The 17,082-nt window shown below is 37.9% G+C and overlaps 1 protein-coding gene across 1 annotated transcript in view; it reads right to left on the bottom strand.

Annotated features, from left to right (window-relative positions):
* Positions 1 to 14,274, bottom strand: part of unm_hu7910 (un-named hu7910) — a 49,575-nt gene extending 35,301 nt beyond the window's left edge. The window contains exon 1 of the mRNA XM_079810851.1: positions 14,095 to 14,274. Within this exon, the coding sequence (XP_079666977.1) occupies positions 14,095 to 14,122 (28 nt within the window). The 5' untranslated portion in view covers positions 14,123 to 14,274. The remainder of the gene's footprint in view (positions 1 to 14,094) is intronic.
* Between the last annotated feature and the right edge of the window lie 2,808 nt (positions 14,275 to 17,082).

The raw sequence follows: 17,082 nt of genomic DNA, 5'->3' as shown, positions 1-17,082 counted from the left end.
CCCTGGGTCATTTTAAACCCTGGGTCATTTTAAACCCTGGGTCATTCTAAACCCTGGGTCATTCTAACCCCTGGGTCTTTCTAAACCCTGGGTCATTCTAAACCCTGGGTCATTGTAAACCCTGGGTCTTTCTAAACCCTGGGTCATTTCTAAACCCTTGGTCACTCTAAACCCTGGGTCTTTCTAAACCCTGGGTCATTCTAAACCCTGGGTCATTCTAAACCCAGAGTCATTTCTAAACCCTGGGTCATTGTAAACCCTGGGTCTTTCTAAACCCTGGGTCTTTCTAAACCCTGGGTCATTTTAAACCCTGGGTCTTTCTAAACCCTGGGTCATTCTAAACCCTGGGTCATTATAAACCCTGAGTCATTCTAAACCCTGGGTCATTGTACACCCTGGGTCTTTCTAAACCCTGGGTCATTCTAAACCCTGGGTCATTGTAAACCCTGGGTCATTTCTAAACCCTGGGTCATTGTAAACCCTGGATCATTGTAAACCCTGGGTCATTGTAAACCCTGGGTCATTTTAAACCCTGGGTGATAATAAACCCTGGGTAATTTTAAGCCCGGGATCATTGTAAACCCTGGATCATTGTAAACCCTGGGTCATTTTAAACCCTGGGTCATTCTAAACCCTGGGTCTTTCTAAACCCTGGGTCTTTCTAAACCCTGGGTCATTTTAAACCCTGGGTCATTTTAAACCCTGGGTCATTCTAAACCCTGGGTCATTCTAAACCCTGGGTCATTGTAAACCCTGGATCATTGTAAACCCTGGGTCTTTCTACACCCTGGGTCTTTCTAAACCCTGGGTCATTCTAAACCCTGGGTCATTATAAACCCTGAGTCATTCTAAACCCTGGGTCTTTCTAAACCCTGGGTCTTTCTAAACCCTGGGTCTTTCTAAACCCTGGGTCTTTCTAAACCCTGGGTCTTTCTAAACCCTGGGTCATTCTTAACCCTAGGTCATTTTAAACCCTGGGTCATTTTAAACCCTGGGTCTTTCTAAACCCTGGGTCATTGTAAACCCTGGGTCATTCTAAACCCTGGGTCATTCTAAACCCTGGGTCTTTCTAAACCCTGGGTCTTTCTAAACCCTGGGTCATTGTAAACCCTGGGTCATTTCTAAACCCTGGGTCATTTCTAAACCCTTGGTCACTCTAAACCCTGGGTCATTGTAAACCCTGGGTCATTTTAAACCCTGGGTCTTTCTACACCCTGGGTCTTGCTGAACCCTGGATCATTTTAAACCCTTGGTCATTCTAAACCCTGGGTCATTCTAAACCCTGGGTCATTTTAAACCCTGGGTCTTTCTACACCCTGGGTCATTGTAAACCCTGGGTCATCTAAACCCTGGGTCATTGTAAACCCTGGATCATTGTAAACCCTGGGTCATTTTAAACCCTGGGTTATTCTAAACCCTGGGTCATTTTAAACCCTGGGTCTTTCTGCACCCTGGGTCATTGTAAACCCTGGGTCATTTCTAAACCCTGGGTCATTGTAAACCCGGGATCATTGTAAACCCTGGATCATTGTAAACCCTGGGTCATTTTAAACCCTGGGTCATTTTAAACCCTGGGTCATTCTAAACCCTGGGTCATTCTAAACCCTGGGTCTTTCTAAACCCTGGGTCTTTCTAAACCCTGGGTCATTGTAAACCCTGGGTCATTTCTAAACCCTGGGTCATTTCTAAACCCTTGGTCACTCTAAACCCTGGGTCATTGTAAACCCTGGGTCATTTTAAACCCTGGGTCTTTCTACACCCTGGGTCTTGCTGAACCCTGGATCATTTTAAACCCTTGGTCATTCTAAACCCTGGGTCATTCTAAACCCTGGGTCATTTTAAACCCTGGGTCTTTCTACACCCTGGGTCATTGTAAACCCTGGGTCATCTAAACCCTGGGTCATTGTAAACCCTGGATCATTGTAAACCCTGGGTCATTTTAAACCCTGGGTTATTCTAAACCCTGGGTCATTTTAAACCCTGGGTCTTTCTGCACCCTGGGTCATTGTAAACCCTGGGTCATTTCTAAACCCTGGGTCATTGTAAACCCGGGATCATTGTAAACCCTGGATCATTGTAAACCCTGGGTCATTTTAAACCCTGGGTCATTTTAAACCCTGGGTCATTCTAAACCCTGGGTCATTCTAACCCCTGGGTCTTTCTAAACCCTGGGTCATTCTAAACCCTGGGTCATTGTAAACCCTGGGTCTTTCTAAACCCTGGGTCATTTCTAAACCCTTGGTCACTCTAAACCCTGGGTCTTTCTAAACCCTGGGTCATTCTAAACCCTGGGTCATTCTAAACCCAGAGTCATTTCTAAACCCTGGGTCATTGTAAACCCTGGGTCTTTCTAAACCCTGGGTCTTTCTAAACCCTGGGTCATTTTAAACCCTGGGTCTTTCTAAACCCTGGGTCATTCTAAACCCTGGGTCATTATAAACCCTGAGTCATTCTAAACCCTGGGTCATTGTACACCCTGGGTCTTTCTAAACCCTGGGTCATTCTAAACCCTGGGTCATTGTAAACCCTGGGTCATTTCTAAACCCTGGGTCATTGTAAACCCTGGGTCATTTCTAAACCCTGGGTCATTGTAAACCCTGGATCATTGTAAACCCTGGGTCATTGTAAACCCTGGGTCATTTTAAACCCTGGGTGATAATAAACCCTGGGTAATTTTAAGCCCGGGATCATTGTAAACCCTGGATCATTGTAAACCCTGGGTCATTTTAAACCCTGGGTCATTCTAAACCCTGGGTCTTTCTAAACCCTGGGTCTTTCTAAACCCTGGGTCATTTTAAACCCTGGGTCATTTTAAACCCTGGGTCATTCTAAACCCTGGGTCATTCTAAACCCTGGGTCATTGTAAACCCTGGATCATTGTAAACCCTGGGTCTTTCTACACCCTGGGTCTTTCTAAACCCTGGGTCATTCTAAACCCTGGGTCATTATAAACCCTGAGTCATTCTAAACCCTGGGTCATTGTACACCCTGGGTCTTTCTAAACCCTGGGTCATTGTAAACCCTGGGTCATTGTAAACCCTGGGTCATTTCTAAACCCTGGGTTATTCTAAACCCTGGGTCATTGTAAACCCTGGGTCATTTCTAAACCCTGGGTCATTGTAAACCCTGGGTCATTGTAAACCCTGGGTCATTGTAAACCCTGGGTCATTTCTAAACCCTGGGTCATTGTAAACCCTGGGTCATTTCTAAACCCTGGGTCATTGTAAACCCTGGATCATTGTAAACCCTGGGTCATTGTAAACCCTGGGTCATTTTAAACCCTGGGTCATTCTAAACCCTGGGTCATTTCTAAACCCTGGGTCATTGTAAACCCTGGATCATTGTAAACCCTGGGTCATTGTAAACCCTGGGTCATTTTAAACCCTGGGTCATTCTAAACCCTGGGTCTTTCTAAACCCTGAGTCTTTCTAAACCCTGGGTCATTCTAAACCCTGGGTCATTCTAAACCCTGGGTCATTTTAAACCCTGGGTCATTCTAAACCCTGGGTCTTTCTAAACCCTGGGTCTTTCTAAACCCTGGGTCATTCTAAACCCTGGGTCACTCTTAACCACTCTCCATCATAAAAGTGCATCCATCCATCATAAAAGTGCATCTGTCCATCATAAAAGTGCATCCGTCCATCATAAAAGTGCATTTATCCATCATAAAAGAGCATCTATCCATCATAAAAGTGCATCTATCCATCATAAAAGTGCATCTATCCATCATAAAAGTGCATCCATTCATCATAAAAGTGCATCTATCCATCATAAAAGTGCATCTATCCATCATAAAAGTGCATCTGTCCATCATAAAAGTGCCTCTACCCATCATAAAAGTGCATCCGTCCATCATAAAAGTGCATCTGTCCATCATAAAAGTGCATCCATTCATCATAAAAGTGCATCTGTCCATCATAAAAGTGCATTTATCCATCATAAAAGAGCATCTATCCATCATAAAAGTGCATCTATCCATCATAAAAGTGCATCTATCCATCATAAAAGTGCATCTATCCATCATAAAAGTGCATCCATTCATCATAAAAGTGCATCTATCCATCATAAAAGTGCATCTATCCATCATAAAAGAGCATCTGTCCATCATAAAAGTGCCTCTACCCATCATAAAAGTGCATCCGTCCATCATAAAAGTGCATCTGTCCATCATAAAAGTGCATCCATTCATCATAAAAGTGCATCTGTCCATCATAAAAGTGAATTTATCCATCATAAAAGAGCATCTATCCATCATAAAAGAGCATCCGTCCATCATAAAAGTGCATCTGTCCATCATAAAAGAGCATCTATCCATCATAAAAGTGCATCCGTCCATCATAAAAGTGCATCTGTCCATCATAAAAGTGCATCTATCCATCATAAAAGTGCATCTATCCATCATAAAAGAGCATCTATCCATCATAAAAGTGCATCTATCCATCATAAAAGTGCATCCATTCATCATAAAAGTGCATCTGTCCATCATAAAAGTGCATCCGTCCATCATAAAAGTGCATTTATCCATCATAAAAGAGCATCTATCCATCATAAAAGTGCATCTATCCATCATAAAAGTGCATCTATCCATCATAAAAGTGCATCTATCCATCATAAAAGTGCATCCATTCATCATAAAAGTGCATCTATCCATCATAAAAGTGCATCTATCCATCATAAAAGTGCATCTGTCCATCATAAAAGTGCATCTATCCATCATAAAAGTGCATCTATCCATCATAAAAGTGCATCTATCCATCATAAAAGAGCATCTATCCATCATAAAAGTGCATCTATCCATCATAAAAGTGCATCTATCCATCATAAAAGTGCATCTATCCATCATAAAAGTGCATCCATTCATCATAAAAGTGCATCTATCCATCATAAAAGTGCATCTATCCATCATAAAAGTGCATTTATCCATCATAAAAGTGCATCTATCCATCATAAAAGTGCATCTATCCATCATAAAAGTGCATCTATCCATCATAAAAGTGCATCCGTCCATCATAAAAGTGCATCTGTCCATCATAAAAGTGCATCCATTCATCATAAAAGTGCATCTGTCCATCATAAAAGTGCATTTATCCATCATAAAAGAGCATCTATCCATCATAAAAGTGCATCTATCCATCATAAAAGTGCATCTATCCATCATAAAAGTGCATCTATCCATCATAAAAGTGCATCCATTCATCATAAAAGTGCATCTATCCATCATAAAAGTGCATCTATCCATCATAAAAGAGCATCTGTCCATCATAAAAGTGCCTCTACCCATCATAAAAGTGCATCCGTCCATCATAAAAGTGCATCTGTCCATCATAAGTGCATCTATCCATCATAAAAGTGCATCCATTCATCATAAAAGTGCATCTGTCCATCATAAAAGTGAATTTATCCATCATAAAAGAGCATCTATCCATCATAAAAGAGCATCCGTCCATCATAAAAGTGCATCTGTCCATCATAAAAGAGCATCTATCCATCATAAAAGTGCATCCGTCCATCATAAAAGTGCATCTGTCCATCATAAAAGTGCATCTATCCATCATAAAAGTGCATCTATCCATCATAAAAGAGCATCTATCCATCATAAAAGTGCATCTATCCATCATAAAAGTGCATCCATTCATCATAAAAGTGCATCTGTCCATCATAAAAGTGCATCTGTCCATCATAAAAGAGCATCTGTCCATCATAAAAGTGCATCTGTCCATCATAAAAGAGCATCTGTCCATCATAAAAGTGCATCTATCCATCATAAAAGTGCATCTGTCCATCATAAAAGTGCATCTGTCCATCATAAAAGTGCATCTGTCCATCATAAAAGTGCATCTGTCCATCATAAAAGTGCATCTGTCCATCATAAAAGTGCATCTGTCCATCATAAAAGAGCATCTGTCCATCATAAAAGAGCATCTGTCCCTATCCATCACAAAAGTGCATCTATCCATCATAAAAGTGCATCTATCCATCATAAAAGAGCATCTATCCATCATAAAAGAGCATCTGTCCATCATAAAAGTGCATCTGTCCATCATAAAAGAGCATCTGTCCATCATAAAAGAGCATCTGTCCATCATAAAAGTGCATCTATCCATCATAAAAGTGCATCTATCCATTATAAAAGTGCATCTGTCCATCATAAAAGTGCATCTATCCATCATAAAAGTGCATCTATCCATCATAAAAGTGCATCTGTCCATCATAAAAGTGCATCTGTCCATCATAAAAGTGCATCTGTCCATCATAAAAGTGCATCCATTCATCATAAAAGTGCATCTGTCCATCATAAAAGTGAATTTATCCATCATAAAAGAGCATCTATCCATCATAAAAGAGCATCCGTCCATCATAAAAGTGCATCTGTCCATCATAAAAGAGCATCTATCCATCATAAAAGTGCATCCGTCCATCATAAAAGTGCATCTGTCCATCATAAAAGTGCATCTGTCCATCATAAAAGTGCATCTGTCCATCATAAAAGTGAATTTATCCATCATAAAAGAGCATCTATCCATCATAAAAGAGCATCCGTCCATCATAAAAGTGCATCCGTCCATCATAAAAGTGCATCCATTCATCATAAAAGAGCATCTGTCCATCATAAAAGTGCATCTGTCCATCATAAAAGTGCATCTATCCATCATAAAAGTGCATCCGTCCATCATAAAAGTGCATCTGTCCATCATAAAAGTGCATCTATCCATCATAAAAGTGCATCTATCCATCATAAAAGAGCATCTATCCATCATAAAAGTGCATCTATCCATCATAAAAGTGCATCCATTCATCATAAAAGTGCATCTGTCCATCATAAAAGTGCATCCGTCCATCATAAAAGTGCATTTATCCATCATAAAAGAGCATCTATCCATCATAAAAGTGCATCTATCCATCATAAAAGTGCATCTATCCATCATAAAAGTGCATCTATCCATCATAAAAGTGCATCCATTCATCATAAAAGTGCATCTATCCATCATAAAAGTGCATCTATCCATCATAAAAGTGCATCTGTCCATCATAAAAGTGCCTCTACCCATCATAAAAGTGCATCCGTCCATCATAAAAGTGCATCTGTCCATCATAAAAGTGCATCCATTCATCATAAAAGTGCATCTGTCCATCATAAAAGTGCATTTATCCATCATAAAAGAGCATCTATCCATCATAAAAGTGCATCTATCCATCATAAAAGTGCATCTATCCATCATAAAAGTGCATCTATCCATCATAAAAGTGCATCCATTCATCATAAAAGTGCATCTATCCATCATAAAAGTGCATCTATCCATCATAAAAGAGCATCTGTCCATCATAAAAGTGCCTCTACCCATCATAAAAGTGCATCCGTCCATCATAAAAGTGCATCTGTCCATCATAAGTGCATCTATCCATCATAAAAGTGCATCCATTCATCATAAAAGTGCATCTGTCCATCATAAAAGTGAATTTATCCATCATAAAAGAGCATCTATCCATCATAAAAGAGCATCCGTCCATCATAAAAGTGCATCTGTCCATCATAAAAGAGCATCTATCCATCATAAAAGTGCATCCGTCCATCATAAAAGTGCATCTGTCCATCATAAAAGTGCATCTATCCATCATAAAAGTGCATCTATCCATCATAAAAGAGCATCTATCCATCATAAAAGTGCATCTATCCATCATAAAAGTGCATCCATTCATCATAAAAGTGCATCTGTCCATCATAAAAGTGCATCTGTCCATCATAAAAGAGCATCTGTCCATCATAAAAGTGCATCTGTCCATCATAAAAGAGCATCTGTCCATCATAAAAGTGCATCTATCCATCATAAAAGTGCATCTGTCCATCATAAAAGTGCATCTGTCCATCATAAAAGTGCATCTGTCCATCATAAAAGTGCATCTGTCCATCATAAAAGTGCATCTGTCCATCATAAAAGTGCATCTGTCCATCATAAAAGAGCATCTGTCCATCATAAAAGAGCATCTGTCCCTATCCATCACAAAAGTGCATCTATCCATCATAAAAGTGCATCTATCCATCATAAAAGAGCATCTATCCATCATAAAAGAGCATCTGTCCATCATAAAAGTGCATCTGTCCATCATAAAAGAGCATCTGTCCATCATAAAAGAGCATCTGTCCATCATAAAAGTGCATCTATCCATCATAAAAGTGCATCTATCCATTATAAAAGTGCATCTGTCCATCATAAAAGTGCATCTATCCATCATAAAAGTGCATCTATCCATCATAAAAGTGCATCTGTCCATCATAAAAGTGCATCTGTCCATCATAAAAGTGCATCTGTCCATCATAAAAGTGCATCCATTCATCATAAAAGTGCATCTGTCCATCATAAAAGTGAATTTATCCATCATAAAAGAGCATCTATCCATCATAAAAGAGCATCCGTCCATCATAAAAGTGCATCTGTCCATCATAAAAGAGCATCTATCCATCATAAAAGTGCATCCGTCCATCATAAAAGTGCATCTGTCCATCATAAAAGTGCATCTGTCCATCATAAAAGTGCATCTGTCCATCATAAAAGTGAATTTATCCATCATAAAAGAGCATCTATCCATCATAAAAGAGCATCCGTCCATCATAAAAGTGCATCCGTCCATCATAAAAGTGCATCCATTCATCATAAAAGAGCATCTGTCCATCATAAAAGTGCATCTGTCCATCATAAAAGTGCATCTATCCATCATAAAAGTGCATCTGTCCATCATAAAAGTGCATCTATCCATCATAAAAGTGCATCTATCCATCATAAAAGTGCATCTGTCCATCATAAAAGTGCATCTATCCATCATAAAAGTGCATCTGTCCATCATAAAAGTGCATCTATCCATCATAAAAGTGCATCCGTCCATCATAAAAGTGCATCTGTCCATCATAAAAGTGCATCTATCCATCATAAAAGTGCATCTATCCATCATAAAAGAGCATCTATCCATCATAAAAGTGCATCTATCCATCATAAAAGTGCATCTGTCCATCATAAAAGTGCATCTGTCCATCATAAAAGAGCATCTGTCCATCATAAAAGTGCATCTGTCCATCATAAAAGAGCATCTGTCCATCATAAAAGTGCATCTATCCATCATAAAAGTGCATCTGTCCATCATAAAAGTGCATCTGTCCATCATAAAAGTGCATCTGTCCATCATAAAAGTGCATCTGTCCATCATAAAAGAGCATCTGTCCATCATAAAAGAGCATCTATCCATCATAAAAGTGCATCTGTCCATCACAAAAGTGCATCTATCCATCATAAAAGTGCATCTATCCATCATAAAAGTGCATCTATCCATCATACATCATAAAAGTGCATCTATCCATCATAAAAGAGCATCTATCCATCATAAAAGAGCATCTGTCCATCATAAAAGTGCATCTGTCCATCATAAAAGAGCATCTGTCCATCATAAAAGTGCATCTATCCATCATAAAAGTGCATCTGTCCATCATAAAAGTGCATCTGTCCATCATAAAAGTGCATCTGTCCATCATAAAAGTGCATCTGTCCATCATAAAAGTGCATCTGTCCATCATAAAAGAGCATCTGTCCATCATAAAAGTGCATCTGTCCATCATAAAAGTGCATCTATCCATTATAAAAGTGCATCTGTCCATCATAAAAGTGCATCTGTCCATCATAAAAGTGCATCTATCCATCATAAAAGTGCATCTATCCATCATAAAAGTGCATCCATTCATCATAAAAGTGCATCTGTCCATCATAAAAGTGAATTTATCCATCATAAAAGAGCATCTATCCATCATAAAAGTGCATCTATCCATTATAAAAGTGCATCTGTCCATCATAAAAGTGCATCTATCCATTATAAAAGTGCATCTGTCCATCATAAAAGTGCATCTGTCCATCATAAAAGTGCATCCATTCATCATAAAAGTGCATCTGTCCATCATAAAAGTGAATTTATCCATCATAAAAGAGCATCTATCCATCATAAAAGAGCATCCGTCCATCATAAAAGTGCATCTGTCCATCATAAAAGTGCATCTGTCCATCATAAAAGTGCATCTGTCCATCATAAAAGTGAATTTATCCATCATAAAAGAGCATCTATCCATCATAAAAGAGCATCCGTCCATCATAAAAGTGCATCCGTCCATCATAAAAGTGCATCTGTCCATCATAAAAGTGCATCTATCCATTATAAAAGTGCATCTGTCCATCATAAAAGTGCATCTGTCCATCATAAAAGTGCATCTGTCCATCATAAAAGAGCATCTGTCCATCATAAAAGTGCATCCGTCCATCATAAAAGTGCATCTGTCCATCATAAAAGAGCATCTGTCCATCATAAAAGAGCATCTGTCCATCATAAAAGTGCATCTGTCCATCATAAAAGAGCATCTGTCCATCATAAAAGAGCATCTATCCATCATAATAGTGCATCTATCCATCATAAAAGTGCATCTATCCATCATAAAAGTGCATCTGTCCATCATAAAAGTGCATCTATCCATCATAAAAGTGCATCTATCCATCATAAAAGTGCATCTATCCATCTATCCATCATAAAAGTGCATCTATCCATCATAAAAGTGCATCTATCCATCATAAAAGTGCATCTATCCATCATAAAAGTGCATCTGTCCATCATAAAAGTGCATCTGTCCATCATAAAAGTGCATCTATCCATCATAAAAGTGCATCTATCCATCATAAAAGTGCATCTATCCATCTATCCATCATAAAAGTGCATCTATCCATCATAAAAGTGCATCTATCCATCATAAAAGTGCATCTATCCATCATAAAAGAGCATCTATCCATCATAAAAGAGCATCTGTCCATCATAAAAGTGCATCTGTCCATCATAAAAGAGCATCTGTCCATCATAAAAGTGCATCTATCCATCATAAAAGTGCATCTGTCCATCATAAAAGTGCATCTGTCCATCATAAAAGTGCATCTGTCCATCATAAAAGTGCATCTGTCCATCATAAAAGTGCATCTGTCCATCATAAAAGAGCATCTGTCCATCATAAAAGTGCATCTGTCCATCATAAAAGTGCATCTATCCATTATAAAAGTGCATCTGTCCATCATAAAAGTGCATCTGTCCATCATAAAAGTGCATCTATCCATCATAAAAGTGCATCTATCCATCATAAAAGTGCATCCATTCATCATAAAAGTGCATCTGTCCATCATAAAAGTGAATTTATCCATCATAAAAGAGCATCTATCCATCATAAAAGTGCATCTATCCATTATAAAAGTGCATCTGTCCATCATAAAAGTGCATCTATCCATTATAAAAGTGCATCTGTCCATCATAAAAGTGCATCTGTCCATCATAAAAGTGCATCCATTCATCATAAAAGTGCATCTGTCCATCATAAAAGTGAATTTATCCATCATAAAAGAGCATCTATCCATCATAAAAGAGCATCCGTCCATCATAAAAGTGCATCTGTCCATCATAAAAGTGCATCTGTCCATCATAAAAGTGCATCTGTCCATCATAAAAGTGAATTTATCCATCATAAAAGAGCATCTATCCATCATAAAAGAGCATCCGTCCATCATAAAAGTGCATCCGTCCATCATAAAAGTGCATCTGTCCATCATAAAAGAGCATCTGTCCATCATAAAAGAGCATCTATCCATCATAAAAGTGCATCTGTCCATCACAAAAGTGCATCTATCCATCATAAAAGTGCATCTATCCATCATAAAAGTGCATCTATCCATCATACATCATAAAAGTGCATCTATCCATCATAAAAGAGCATCTATCCATCATAAAAGAGCATCTGTCCATCATAAAAGTGCATCTGTCCATCATAAAAGAGCATCTGTCCATCATAAAAGTGCATCTATCCATCATAAAAGTGCATCTGTCCATCATAAAAGTGCATCTGTCCATCATAAAAGTGCATCTGTCCATCATAAAAGTGCATCTGTCCATCATAAAAGTGCATCTGTCCATCATAAAAGAGCATCTGTCCATCATAAAAGTGCATCTGTCCATCATAAAAGTGCATCTATCCATTATAAAAGTGCATCTGTCCATCATAAAAGTGCATCTGTCCATCATAAAAGTGCATCTATCCATCATAAAAGTGCATCTATCCATCATAAAAGTGCATCTGTCCATCATAAAAGTGCATCTGTCCATCATAAAAGTGCATCCATTCATCATAAAAGTGCATCTGTCCATCATAAAAGTGAATTTATCCATCATAAAAGAGCATCTATCCATCATAAAAGAGCATCCGTCCATCATAAAAGTGCATCTGTCCATCATAAAAGAGCATCTATCCATCATAAAAGTGCATCCGTCCATCATAAAAGTGCATCTGTCCATCATAAAAGTGCATCTGTCCATCATAAAAGTGCATCTGTCCATCATAAAAGTGCATCTGTCCATCATAAAAGAGCATCTGTCCATCATAAAAGTGCATCTGTCCATCATAAAAGTGCATCTGTCCATCATAAAAGTGCATCTGTCCATCATAAAAGTGCATCTGTCCATCATAAAAGAGCATCTGTCCATCATAAAAGTGCATCTGTCCATCATAAAAGAGCATCTGTCCATCATAAAAGTGCATCCGTCCATCATAAAAGTGCATCTATCCATCATAAAAGAGCATCTGTCCATCATAAAAGTGCATCTGTCCATCATAAAAGAGCATCTGTCCATCATAAAAGAGCATCTATCCATCATAAAAGTGCATCTGTCCATCATAAAAGTGCATCTGTCCATCATAAAAGTGCATCTGTCCATCATAAAAGTGCATCTGTCCATCATAAAAGTGCATCTGTCCATCATAAAAGTGCATCTATCCATCATAAAAGTGCATCTGTCCATCATAAAAGTGCATCTATCCATCATAAAAGTGCATCTATCCATCATAAAAGTGCATCTATCCATCATAAAAGTGCATCTGTCCATCATAAAAGTGCATCTATCCATCATAAAAGTGCATCTGTCCATCATAAAAGTGCATCTATCCATCATAAAAGTGCATCTGTCCATCATAAAAGTGCATCTATCCATCATAAAAGTGCATCTATCCATCATAAAAGTGCATCTATCCATCTATCCATCATAAAAGTGCATCTATCCATCATAAAAGTGCATCTGTCCATCATAAAAGTGCATCTATCCATCATAAAAGTGCATCTATCCATCTATCCATCATAAAAGTGCATCTATCCATCATAAAAGTGCATCTATCCATCATAAAAGTGCATCTATCCATCATAAAAGTGCATCTGTCCATCATAAAAGTGCATCTATCCATCATAAAAGTGCATCTGTCAATCATAAAAGTGCATCTGTCCATCATAAAAGTGCATCTATCCATCATAAAAGTGCATCTGTCCATCATAAAAGTGCATCTGTCCATCATAAAAGTGCATCTGTCCATCATAAAAGTGCATCTGTCCTACACACACATCTGTACACAGCGAAAGTTGATATTATCCGCTTACTCTGTCTTAAACATACACGGGTATGTCACATAACCTGATATCTGGAATACACCTCCCCCCCCCACCCGAGTGGGCGGAGCTTCTATGAATATTCATGTGGGATATGCTCCGCCCACTAAAACCAAGAAACTCATAACACCGGACAAAGTTTGACAAAAACGTGATTTTCCTCAGCTTTTTGCTTCAACTGTTGATACAACAATAATACATGAAGTTAGAATAAAATCGTTTTTTTATTTATTATTTTTTTTGTGAAAATGATCAAAAACGCTGGCGGTGAAAGAGTTAAAATGCCATGGTCTACTCCTAAAGTCATATCTAATATCACTCGACTATGACAGTGTTATGGTAAGAGATGTTTGAACTGAAGCAGAAGCAGATGAATATCACTGCTTTATGAATATCACTGCTTTATGAATATCACTGCTTTATGAATATCACTGCTTTAATCTGTGCATTAAACCCAGAAACACTGGCGCGCGGATAATATCATAACACACTGAACACCTCATCACTCTTATGATCTCCTGATGAATGTTACAGATATTACTGTATTAATCCTGCATAATGAGGAGCTGGAACACAACAGAAGAGTCTGGAGCGAGATTACCTCTCCTGCGAGTCTTCTTCTGCTTCATGATCTCACGGGCTTCAGCTGGCAGGCTCGGGTTATGAAGGGTTATGATGGGTTATGAGGAGTTATGATCAGGTTATGATGGGTTCAGTAGTTCTGCATGACTGTGAGAATTCTTCAGCACAAGCTTTTTTTCGTCTTCTTCCTTCTTCTTCTGTGGAGAACTGGCGTTTTCTCCAGCACGAGCACATTCCGCCACCTACTGTTCCTCTTCCTCACTGTCCTCAGGCTGCAGTTTGATCATTATGGTCTGGATTTTATTTGTGAATACAGAGACCTTCCCTTCTAAAGTTAGAAAGAGACCTCTTGTTTTTGAAAGTAGAACTAGATTCCTCACTTTCCCACTTTGACTGAGAATAAAAATGTTTCATTAATGCTAAATGATATTTATGATTGTAATGAGCGCACATTTTGTGGAACATGGAGTCATTGGAACATTTATTTTGGTTAAGTTTGGAATAAGTAATTTGATAAAAGTCAAAATATAATTTTTTCTGTTAATTATGATTTTGTTTTGTTAACAATATTGTGATGTTGGCACATAAATGCAGATTCTTTAAGAACCCTCACACCTTTTATCTTTTCCTCAAGGATTTTAGGATCTTTTCCAGTCTTTAAGACTCATGAGTGATGTAATGTTCCAGAATAGTGTAATGTTAATTATGTGTCTTTTGTTTTTTACGTTTCTTTAGGTTTGTGTTGTTCATTTATTTATGAATTATATTACGCTTGTCCTTTGAGGTGTTTTGGTGTCTCGTATGTCAAGCAATACAAAATAAAAGTTTGGCATTTACAGTTTTACATCTCATAATAACTGTATTTCTATCAGGAATAAATCAAAATTTGGTTTCTTTTGCGAATATTTCACTTTGTGAAGAAATAATCTCCCAAAAAATAAGATTGACATCTTTGTCATTGTATTGAAAGCATGTTTGATTCTTCAAGGGAAAGATTGGAATCAGTTTTTCGACAAACAGTTCCAGAATTCACAATCTTTTGATAATATATCAACTTTGACGGTTTATTTTTTAAAGTTATTAAGTATTGAATGCATTGATTTCATACTTGTTTTAATATACTGATATTATCTATATTACAGACCAACAGTGCTGTGTTTTCAGGTCTGACTGTGTGTTGGTAATTGATATGATTTTATGTCTTTGCAAGTTAAAAAAAGTGTTTTTCTCTGATGTATTGAACACTGATAAATGCATTATGAAACTGATAAAAGGCTGATATAGATGATGTTTGAGTGTTGTGAAGAGTGAACATAGCTATCGAAGTATCAAAAGTTAATAATTATACACATTTAGCAGTGATTTGCACTGTATTCCACTGTTAAACTGCAAAAGTATGAGTTTATACCTGTAATGGAGTTATATTAAAGCAGTATCATTTATAATTATAGAATAAAGCACCACCTACTGTATCCATAAATGTTCCTATAATTCCCACCTGCTTCCCACAGAACCGCTTGCAGGAAAAAGATGAAATTTGGCACACAGATGGAGGACAGTGAGAACATGAACCACAGCCAATCTGGAGTCTCTAACTCAAGCTCTCTAGCGCCACCACCTGTCTAAACATTGCACTCATGTTTATGACAGTAACTTTTGAACCGTAAAGCATAGAAACAAAAGCCATGTCTACGACATGTCCGTAGACAAAAATGTTTAAATTATTGTAAATGTATTGAAGTGATTGTAATCATTTTTTTTTTTAAACTGAAATACTGTTGATATGGCGTTAAATCATAAATAAATAAGTAAATATGTCATTTTCCATCACAGAAATCTTTCCGCCATTTTGAATTTTCCACAAAATCGACTTTTTTCAACTTGCCCTAGACGTTTTGTCCGATTTTCACCAAAATTGGCACACATCATCTTCAGCTCATGCTGGCGAAACGTTGCTAAACATTTTTTGATAAACCGAACCGTTCTCAAATTATGCGTTATGGAATTCGGCGAAGAGCATGTAAAACACAAATCTCTGCAAGGCTTTAGCTTATTGAGATGAATCTTAGTACACGTCATCCCAAGCATGACCGGAGGCTACATGCAGCGTTTCAGCACAGCGCCACCTACAGGTCAGGAGATATGACAAAAGGCTATTTTTGCATATAACTTCTACATGGTTTGTCCAAAAATCATTAAACTCATAAAACCCAATTGTATTTTACGAAAGCATTAGTGTATTGTTATTGTTATATCAGCACCATGCCCTGAATATACTCAAAATGTTGAGTGGCAACGCCACCTTGTGACCAAAATGTATTACATTTAAAAATATGCTAATAGCTTTTGATTGATTTATCCTATTTTAACGAAACTGGTCTTGATAGATTCCTTCAGTCACACCGTGAACCGTTAGTCCGATTCTCACCAAAATTGGCACATATCATCTTCAGCGCATGCTGGCGAAATGTTGCTAAACATTTTTTGATAAACCAAACTGTTCTCAAATTACGCGTTATGGAATTCGGCGAAGATCATGTAAAACACGAATCTCAGCAACGCTTTAGCGTATTGAGATGAATCTTAGTACACGTCATCCCAAACATGACCCGAGGCTACATGCAGTGTTTCAGCACAGCGCCACCTACAGGTCAGGAGATATGACAAATGGCTATTTTTCTCACCTAAATCGGCTCAGATTATTTTTAGACTATACCAGCAAAAAGTTATGAAAAGCTTTTGATTGACCAAACCGTTCTCTAATAACGGCTGAATAGATGAAGCGCAATCTGAGGCTGTAACTCCGACACACTTTGGCATATTGACACCAAACTTTGTGTGTATCATCATCTCCTCACACTGACCACATGACACCAATTTAGTCACAGCGCCACCTATTGGTCAAACGTCATAAGCAATTCAATCGTATAGGGATTATATTCATATATTTTCAGATGTTCTGCCTAAAATAATCTAAATGTCTTTAGTTGCTCATTGTTGCAGTTGG

Source organism: Gobio gobio (genome assembly GCF_949357685.1).
Source record: "Gobio gobio genome assembly, chromosome: 2".
In the NCBI taxonomy this organism is placed as follows: domain Eukaryota; kingdom Metazoa; phylum Chordata; class Actinopteri; order Cypriniformes; family Gobionidae; genus Gobio; species Gobio gobio.
Note: the sequence above shows the minus strand (reverse complement) of the source record. Positions and strands in the feature narration are given on the sequence as shown.